The sequence below is a fragment of the Sinohyriopsis cumingii genome, chromosome 11 (genome assembly GCF_028554795.1).
Source record: "Sinohyriopsis cumingii isolate HCF-2022 chromosome 11, ASM2855479v2, whole genome shotgun sequence".
NCBI classification, from domain to species: domain Eukaryota; kingdom Metazoa; phylum Mollusca; class Bivalvia; order Unionida; family Unionidae; genus Sinohyriopsis; species Sinohyriopsis cumingii.
The window spans coordinates 50,932,491-50,942,417 of record NC_142971.1 but is presented as its reverse complement, the minus strand read 5'-3'; the positions used below and the strand labels follow the sequence as shown (position 1 = coordinate 50,942,417).

Here is a 9,927-nt window from a genome sequence, read left to right as displayed (position 1 = left end):
ATCTGAAGAACAAAGTATTCATCCACTGAAATCTGACAAATCTGTTCACTTTTTTCACTTTCCTTTTGCGAATTTCTTGATACAAAAGTTCCAGAGTCATACATTGAGAATTGTTTGAACTTTAGTTATCAAGTGGAGTTTAAATACTTGCCGCGGTGTTGTCCAACATGCCGCAGCTGAAACACCTGACTTTATCACATTCGCCCAAATAGACAAATCTGGCTAATTCTTCGGGGGTAGGTCCTCCCAGATATTTGGGCCACTTTCCTTTGAACATTACGAATCGACCTTCAAGGTCACAGTATCCAGACATGCGCACAATCAACGAATATTCCCTAGATTGCAGCACTTCATTCAGAATACAAAAGTTCACTACCTGACTCGTGAGAAGGCGACATTTAGGCTTTCTAAAACCCAGTCATCCATTGCATACATTTGGATGGGCTTTTCGCCTACACCGTCTGAGGCATGTTGGATCCATTTCTCTTCCTTATCAGACAAGTAATGGAACCAGGGCAGAGCTTTGAATGAGTAACGGCGTTTGATAATGTTCGTCGTTTGCAGACCGATGATAGCCAGGATGTTTTCGGACATGAAACGTATGAGGTACACAAAGGAATGGTTAAAGTTTCCTTCAAGGGATCGATCAATCCGTGCTTCAAGAACAATTTCCGAAATTTTCCACAGCTACGACATAAAATATGAATGTCAACTGACAGTAATAGAACATTTCTTCCAGAAAGTCGAAGGAGTCCAATGCGTGAGTTTGGTACCAAATAGAGAACGCTTCTCGTTCTTCAGTGCACATGTTGTCGGGGTTTTAGTTGTGATCATCAGGCAAATGTGACTGGACTGCCTGCTGATTGCCTTCGGTATGGGAAAAAGTGCGGAAAATAACTTTTCGTCATTCCTATCATTCTAGACTTTGTTTTAGCATTCAGGTCAAGGACATTTCAAAGTAACTCATCGAATCTTTAAACTGTACTTGTCGAACTTGCATGGAAATTATTTTGGTTCCGTCCAAGGTGACTTTAGGACGTTCATTGCTTTGTTCCGTATATTATTTCAGATGAAACTGTCCATCCTACATTGATACATTGTAAGCCATCTCTGTGGCATATCGAAGGCGATCTCCGTAACGTTCGATGTCCTCTTGGCTCCACGTCTAGTCTATATGGTCTAATATCCATTGTGCGAAAACGACCAGCATTTTAGGTCCTCGAAAGATTTTATCCGTCCTCCAGGAATCTAGCTACAGTGTGGGCAATGACAAAAGATTGGTTCTTCAAAGCACTTGTCGCACGCTCGAAATTAGGAATATGAATACCGATTTATATATATATATATATATATATATATATATATATATATATATATATATATATATATATATATATATATATATATATATATATATATATATATATATATATCGCGATTATCTTCACTCAACTTATTCATTCCACTCTCAAACTCATAATCATTCAATCAGATGGAAAACCCAACACAGACCGATCTTCTGATTAAAGCTTTGCTAGTCGCCGTACGTAGGTTTTCAATCAGGGAAGCCGACGAACTACTTTGCGTATCTGTCAGGAGAAGGCCATTGATCTTCAGTATTCCGCAACGTGAATAGTAAGACAACGACAAGATACTTGATATTATTGTCAGGAGACAGGGCGATGGTATTCAGACTGCCCTAAAAACCGATAAAATAAACAACAGATGGAGGGGAAAACCCTGCGAAAAGGACGAAGAACCCATAGCAGTCACGAAAGAGAAGAAATGAAGGCGAAAAGAAAGTGAAGAAGAGGAAAAACTCGTGAGCAAAGAAATTAAAACGGAAAGAGTGAGAAAAAAACCAAGAAGCCAATAAACCTCTTTAGTGATGTGGTATGACTATACGTTTTCATTTCTAAAAAGAAAGAATAAACCGGAAAGAATTTGATTTTATAATAAGGAAATATAATCACGCACTCACATATGTATATTATGGGAATGAAAAGGATTTAAGTTTTACTTGATTTGGCAAACGTTGAGTAGTCTCTCTTTTCGAGAGAAATAAGGGGCCCTGTAAAGGACCGTTCAGTGTTTTTGTTTTCTTTAACAAACTCAGAACTGGAGGAAATGAGCTTTAACTGTCTTTACCACGGTCAAGGCCGACTTCTTCGTATGATGGTGTCGATTATTTTTTAGAGATCGCTGCCATTGGTATCTCAGTAGTAGTGGGTGTGTTTACTGGGTTGGACTGTTTGGCTCGGGAAGGTCGTTTTCTCTTGGGTCGTGATAAAGAAGTCTGATACAGGTTTTCAGACTCCTTAACTCTAAGATAATGTCTAAGAGTACCGCAAAAATTTGACTTGTGAATTCCTTCTTATCTCGTAGACGTTGTTGCTTCTCTACTTTTTCCTCTCGTTTTCTTCGTGCCTCTTCTCATCATCGCTGTTGAATGAGAATGGCTTGTTCTGCTTCTTTCTGATGTTGCAAACATTTCTCCGATTCTTCTTTCTGCCCCTGTCTAAAATCATCAACTTAATGTAAGGAATGAGAACCTGCTCAAGGTACAGGTGCTGGAACAAATTATTGTGAAGAAGTGAGAAAATCACTAAAGCCCACTTAAAATCGTTCTCGTTTTTTAGGGTCATACTAACTTCGATAAAAGTATGTATTAGGCTGGTTTCATTCCTCCGTCTCTCTAGTAGTATTTTGCCAGAATGTCTTCTTGCTGTTCTATGTCTAGTTTGTGATATGTGCTTGTGTTTGTGCACATTTTTTTGTGTTCGGACGGCATTTGTACCAACTTTATGCTCTGCCAGATTAAACCCTGTGGAGGCCCTTATGTCCTTAGGCAGTCGAAATCTTGGGGCCCACCTCGCAAATTATAACCTAATACGTTTTATCAATATTATTTTGATCGGTTGTTGCGGGACCCTACAACGGTGCCTATGCTGCCTATTTGGTAATCCGGCACTGACTTGATCATTCCATTGGTTGTCTACATATCGCGTGATGCCATTTTGGCATAGAACTATGATATCTACATCCAGTAGTTTTCATGGTTTGCATATTCCTATCCCCTTCTGTCTTCCTTTTCTGCACCTAACGTTCGATATTATTTCTATGTAAGATAAGTTAGTTTTCACATTTTTGGAGTACTGTTAGGTTGTTACTCTTTGGGGTCAGGTTAGTTAAAACAGGTACATCACAAATAGTCGTTAAGATATTCTCCCTTCAGAGACTCACAGGTACCCTAACATGTGGGGGAGAAGCATCCAGCTCTCGAACAGGCTGATCCCGCCCCCTACGTAGGGCGATGTGCTTGATCCAATCTCTCAGTGGTCATATCGCTCAGATATCTTAGAGGTGATTTCGGTGGTTTCCTATATTAACATGTATGTTAGCTTTTTTCTACAATAATTATTTGGCCACATTATTTCATCGTGTCGCGATAAAGTCAATTATTTTAATTTCTATTTCCGTATTCGGTAATTTGTCCGGATACAATAATTGGTTGTCTAGATATCCCCCTTTTACATATAATAGCTTTTATGAATCTCTCCCCTTTCATTAGTTTTGCTTTGTATTAACAAGGTTTTTGTGAAATTCTCTTTATCACACAGGCGATACTTTGTCATTAGCTTCACCATGCGTCCGCTTAGGATTATTTCCCTTGTAAGCAACTCATAATGTACATACTTTAGACGATAACTCTGTAGTATTATTGATTCTATTTACGTCCACGTATTCCAAAACTTTCACCCATGTTACTCGACTATTCCGCCATTGTAATTTGACAATTGTGTTCTTAGTATATTCTCTCGTATAGCATTGTAAATATTTTGATCGTGCTTCCCTTTCATTATATTGTTCTTATCCTTGTATTTTGAAATTATTTTCTGATATATGTGATTTTCCTTGGTGCTTCTATTAGTCTTTTCAAACTACTATTCCTATATATGTTGGCATATTTATTAATCCTGACCAATAAAATAGATCGCTTCCCATGGAAATTCGGGTCGACATATCAGTTGTCTTATTCTATGAATGAAAATAGCCATCGATCGGTTATGCGGTTCGGTAGATTAATGCCTCCCTTCTGTTCTTTACTAAATTAATTTTATTTCGGTAGATAGTGTAGCTTATTATTCCAAAGTGTTCAAAATCGTAAAATGCTGCATACTTCTGGCAAGGTAATTTACCGGAGAAAGTATGAACATATAATACATAAGAATACTTGACATGTGGGTTTTCACGGGCTTATATAATAGAATAATTCGAGTTGTCTAAAAATAAATACACCACTTTTCTACTTAGACACATGTGTCTAAAATAATAAATATAAGGCACGTGACGCAAAAAATATTATATAAATTTTTGTTTAACATTGATTTTCTCATGAATATCATTTTAGTTAATGTATTACTTATCTTAAAGGTACTTTCAGACACATCGGCTTAAATTCGTAACAATATGGCGGTGTAATGCATGATGGGCTGATATTCAGTGCGTTGTCTTACTATGCTTAGCCTTCACACAAAAAGTCAAAGGAGTGTGCGAGGATGTCGTACATTGACTTTTCTAACTACAATTAGCCTTCACCCCAAATAAAAGGGGGTGTACGAGCCTGTTGTAGGATACATCGTCCTGTCTTCATTACAAGGCATACTCCTCTGGTAGCCTAGAGGTTAGAAAATCCGCCTCGGATGCGAGAGGACGCAGGTTCGAACCCTGCTGAGTCATACCAATGACTTATAAAAATAGTATCAGTATTATGAGGTTAGTGAAAGGACTGCTTGGCTTGGTGTCAAGATAATGTGAATGGGTGCGACATGATTCTAAATATCGTCGGCATAACTATAAACTACCACACGGAAGATATCGTGGGGATATGCTGCAAAATTATTAAAGCTATGTTAAAACTCCAAATCTAACTCATGCACACTAATACACTCATTACGAAGCAACCCAAGGTATGAACGAAATCATATATTTTACGGAAATTTGATCATAAGAAAGCGTGTTAACCTCACACAATCTGTTCTTATCTGAACATCATCATACATACTGATACTGGCTGCCTAAATTAGTAGTAGAATGCTCTAAAATGTTTATATTATTAACAAAGTACAAACGATTGTAGTTTCCAATATGTACACTCTGACCTATGAACATTAAACGAAATTAGTATAACTTGATAACAAGAAAACTGTATTAATACGTCATTTGACTGGTCACGCTGTTCTTGTTCACGTTGACATATACAATGGAACACATAAACAAGCAAATGTTTTTCAAACAAAACCAATGCAAATCATACAAACATGATTCTAAATCGTTTAGCGTTGGCTTCAATCGCATTGATGAAGCACCCATATTCACCGATTAGACAATTATATGTCTTTTATATTCCCTAGATAAAATTATTTTTATAGTTTCCTACTACATAATACAATTGTTTTACGGCATCTTATAGGCGCGTGTTCTATGAATAGCCATGGCGCTATCATATTTTAAAGAATTTCCTCTGCGAGTAGTTTCAAAGGACAGCGATTCTTTCGTGGGTTCATCTCTCTTGTTGGGACAAATAATATCGACAACCCCGTTTTCGTACGAAACCCGTACGTCTGTCTCAGGATATAAATTCGTATTCATAAGCATATCCGGTCCTGACATCACTTCCTCTTCCATTCTCTTAGTGGTACAGTTGAAGTTATGTCTTTTTCTGCAAAACAGGAAGTGTGAATGTATGGTATAAAATGTTATATACACAATTTGAAGAAAATTATGTGCAGAGTTTTATTGATCGCTTTCACCCAAAACTGAGAAGCCACCTTCCTCCTAACAGGACATAAATCAGAGACAGTTGAAAGTGAAATTTTAAAGTTGTCCTGTATAAGGAACAATATACTCTGTACTAATTCTCTCTATGACACTGTGGCATTGCATGGGAAATTGTGAAAAAATATTATGTTAAGATAACTGGAAAGAAGTAAAAATAAAACTTGAAATAAAACCTGTCACATTTTATTGGAGATTGTATCATTTTTCACATATAGTGTAAGTATTGTATTTACCATTGTTCTTATACCCGGTGCAAGTAAGTTTCTCGAAGTATTTCAAACAAGAAAGGAAACCGATATTTTTTATAATGACCTCTTAGCTCACCAATCTTTATATCCCCTATATATACAGTTTATATTAGCATTGCTGAACATCCTATTTTGATTGCATACTAAATAGAAAATAGCTGTGTCATGGTCACTAGCTTAGGTAACTGCTTTTTGTAATTTTCTTTGTTGTGACTGGAAATGGCAATATTCAGATTGTACAGGAAAGTGGACTGAATTCGCTTGTCATATCCCCAAATGGTATTTCCATCAATAATTGTCTTACTTTAATATGTTTTATCAAATCTGAACTTCTTGTATACAGTTAGGTACAAAATTTGTTCAAATGGTCATACCTCCATCAACTCACCTTCATTAAAACCTGTATGATTTCTAGTGGATCATATTACTTATTTAGCCTGCAAATGGCCCAGCTGAACTTGCTTATACATTAGTTTGAATATTACAACGATTAAAATGTTTCGTAAGTGCTTTTATCATTTATATTGCCAGCAAATATAATTTGTCTTTTCTCATAATATTCCTATATTCTAATATATGCTCGTATTGCATGGTCTTCTTCAATAATACAAACGACAATTCACGTGGTTAAAACTACAAATGGGAAGGACAGTGGACCTACCTTCTCAAGATGACGAAAATGATCACTACGGCAATGCTGACACCGACTGTGATTCCAATAACTATGACTGCTGGTTGTGCTTCGCTGTGCTGAGCAGACGAAACTGCAAGGGCTATTGAAACCAAATATACAGACTACCCTTGAAACGTTTTAACAAAGGAATGAAATATGCATCTTACAGTCTTCATACATTTGACCATAATGATTAACTCCATTATGTCAGATTCATAATTGTCCACCTGGTTTCGGAGATTTTCCAACTTTAATTATATATATACATATATATACATATATATATATATATATATATATATATATATATATATATATATATATATATATATATGACGTCAAAACTTTTATCAATGCTGAATAGATATTTAAAGTTAGCGGTGGAAGGTAAGGAACTGTTGGTGGATTATAATATATTGTGATATGACAGCGATGTATTGTAAGAATATGATCAGTACAGAGACAAACTGATCACGTTGAAATGCTGTCATCTTTGTTAATGTAATTAAGCAAATGTAACAGCTATTACTGCACCCTGAAATAAGCGCCATAGAAACGTTACCTGTACACAGTGTTTGCAGATTCTCATTCCACCCTTCTAGCAGACAGTAAAGACTGTGTACCTTGGCGTTTTTGACAAACCCACTGTTGCATTCAAAATCACATCGAGTCCCGACAGCTGTGGAACACGTATGTCCATTAGACCCGTTACGTAAAGCTCCGTTTGAAATCTCATTTGGACAATGTATCTCTGGAATTTGAATTTGAGAATATGTACAATCTTGATTGTTTGTATATCTTATTTATATTAATGTGTTTCCTGCGAATTCAGTGCATATGTCAATAACACAGACGTGACAGCTCGATTTTAAGGCATTTTGCGTGAATATGGTCAGGGCATTATATAAAAGGGTGAGTATGTAAAATTAACTCTGAATATTTTACCTATTGAAAACTAAAAACTAACATATTTATGAAGAAATCAATGAAGTGTGACATGTTAATCCGCAATTTAATGATTGATCTCATAGATCACATGTTTGTTTAAACGATCTTAGCACTTTTATAAAAAGTGAATGAAAAGAATCAAATAAAATGAATTTATAAAAATAAAAATGACAAAGAGATGTCTCATTACAAAGAAACCGAGGTGGATATTCAGGTTATCTATTTCTATATTTGAAATAGCCAATGATTCTAGTTTGGTTATGTTTCGACATTTGAAAGGTTTCTTGAATATTAGTAAACGACATAAAACTTCCATGGTTTATGGGCAGCAGAGTATTGGATATATACATTGCATAATGTAACTACATTTCACTTAAGCGCACGAATTGACAAGGCGTGATTTATGTTCGTATGTTATAATTATAGATGAAATGATTTATGTTCGTGTATTATAATTATCAGATGAAAGATAGCATACCTTACACTGCGAACCGTTCTGTGCCATACAATGTAAATCTTTCATATGGACATACCTTGACAAAGACTGCCTGTATCAATATTCCACGTGCCAGATTCCGTGCATTCAATAGTCGATATTTGTTCATTCTTCTTGTAACCATATCCCGTACACTCGTATTCACATTTCTGGCCGACACTTCTTTTGCATGTGCTTGCAATTTTGCCCTGAATGAATTGTTCAGGGCAAGTAATCGCTGTAACAGACGTTGAAACAATGAATTGACATAACCATGACAGCTTTAAGAGGTTTCTTTCTGACTGGATATTTGAGCAAAACAAAGTGCACCTATTCAGTTTAGATCAAAACGTGAATTGAAGCCTGGGAATTCGTACAATATTTATACATCAATGTGCATACTGGAGCACTTTGGTTGATTAGTATCACAAGTTTTACTTCGAATTCCCCAAGATGTGTACGTTTTAAATTAACAGCATTGATAACATGGAAAACATATGGTATTTTTTCAAGCTTTAATGTTTTCATTTGCAGTTATCCTTTGCTCAAGCAAACACGTGTACAAATTATATTAATCATATAAAATATTAGCATACATTTATAACTGCTTACATTTGCAAAGGTTCTCCGTGGTCACTAATTTCCAGTTTCCATTTATTTGACATTCCACTTCGGTTACCGCATCATTCCTGGTGTATCCGTAGTCACATTTATATTGACATGTTTTTTCAACGGCAAAGTCACAATTTATCCATTTCCCATTTGCAAGTGTCGCAGGACATTTTATTTCTGTAAAATAAAAGTATTTGCATTATCTGATTTAAATCATTTTGAAAAGAATACTTTCAAACAAAGTAATAGTTTTCTCAGAATGTTGAGTATGCTATTTCGTTTCGTGTAAAAGCTCAAAAATAATATACATGAAGCAACAGGCGAAATATAATAAGTTGTAAACATGTGTGACGTCATTGATATAACATATATTGAATGATAAGTAGAAAGTATATTTTTTCTCAGACAAAGCGTATACAGACTTCTTTCTATAAAAGGTTACCTTCAAACGCAAATTCTTACATCTTCAATTCAAAAATCAGTTTATTATGTAAACAGTGTACGAATTCTGTTATAATAAACACATGACGTAAGAAAGACATACTGACAGACATACTGACAGACATACTGACCTTCACACGCATCCGAAGGTGTATAGATTGTACTATTACAAAGTACTTGATCTACACCTTGCTTCACTTTATAGCCTTCTTTACATGTAAAGGTACATTTGCTGCCATTTACACGCAGGCAATCGTAAGACACTATAATTTGATTGAATATCTCTGGACAACGAGGAACTAAAATTAAAAAGAGAGACACGATAGAATGCATACTTTAAATTGTTTCTTTACTTATTTTAAGTCATGTTTTATTCGTTGCCTTCGTGTAATATCGCTTTTCATTATTACCATTAAAATCAATGGGTGTTAAAGCAGAAATATTCCAGGATTGAAGTGTGTATTGAGAACAAAGATCAACCTTTCAAACTATATTTGATGCTTTGCAGAAAAGGAACAATATTTGGATTCGTTGATACTACATCTTGAAGAAACGTAAGTAAACTGAAACGTAAGCGTACTGTATCTTTTAGAGTATAAGTATACAAAAACATGGATTATAAATATTTTACTGTGTTTTTGGTGCTTTTGACAGATCGGACTTATTCATCGTTGACAGATTTACTGTCA

At 35.5% G+C, this 9,927-nt stretch overlaps 1 protein-coding gene across 1 annotated transcript in view; it reads right to left on the bottom strand.

The window, feature by feature from the left end:
• Positions 1–4,913: 4,913 nt before the first annotated feature.
• Positions 4,914–9,927, bottom strand: part of LOC149788436 (low-density lipoprotein receptor-related protein 2-like) — a 31,013-nt gene continuing 25,999 nt past the window's right edge. Inside the window, exons 13-18 of the mRNA XM_089975714.1 lie at positions 9,370–9,537; positions 8,798–8,974; positions 8,244–8,423; positions 7,325–7,513; positions 6,751–6,862; positions 4,914–5,722 (exon numbers count right to left, since the gene is read on the bottom strand). Coding sequence (XP_089831840.1) covers positions 5,458–5,722; positions 6,751–6,862; positions 7,325–7,513; positions 8,244–8,423; positions 8,798–8,974; positions 9,370–9,537 — 1,091 coding nt within the window. The 3' untranslated portion in view covers positions 4,914–5,457. The remainder of the gene's footprint in view (positions 5,723–6,750; positions 6,863–7,324; positions 7,514–8,243; positions 8,424–8,797; positions 8,975–9,369; positions 9,538–9,927) is intronic.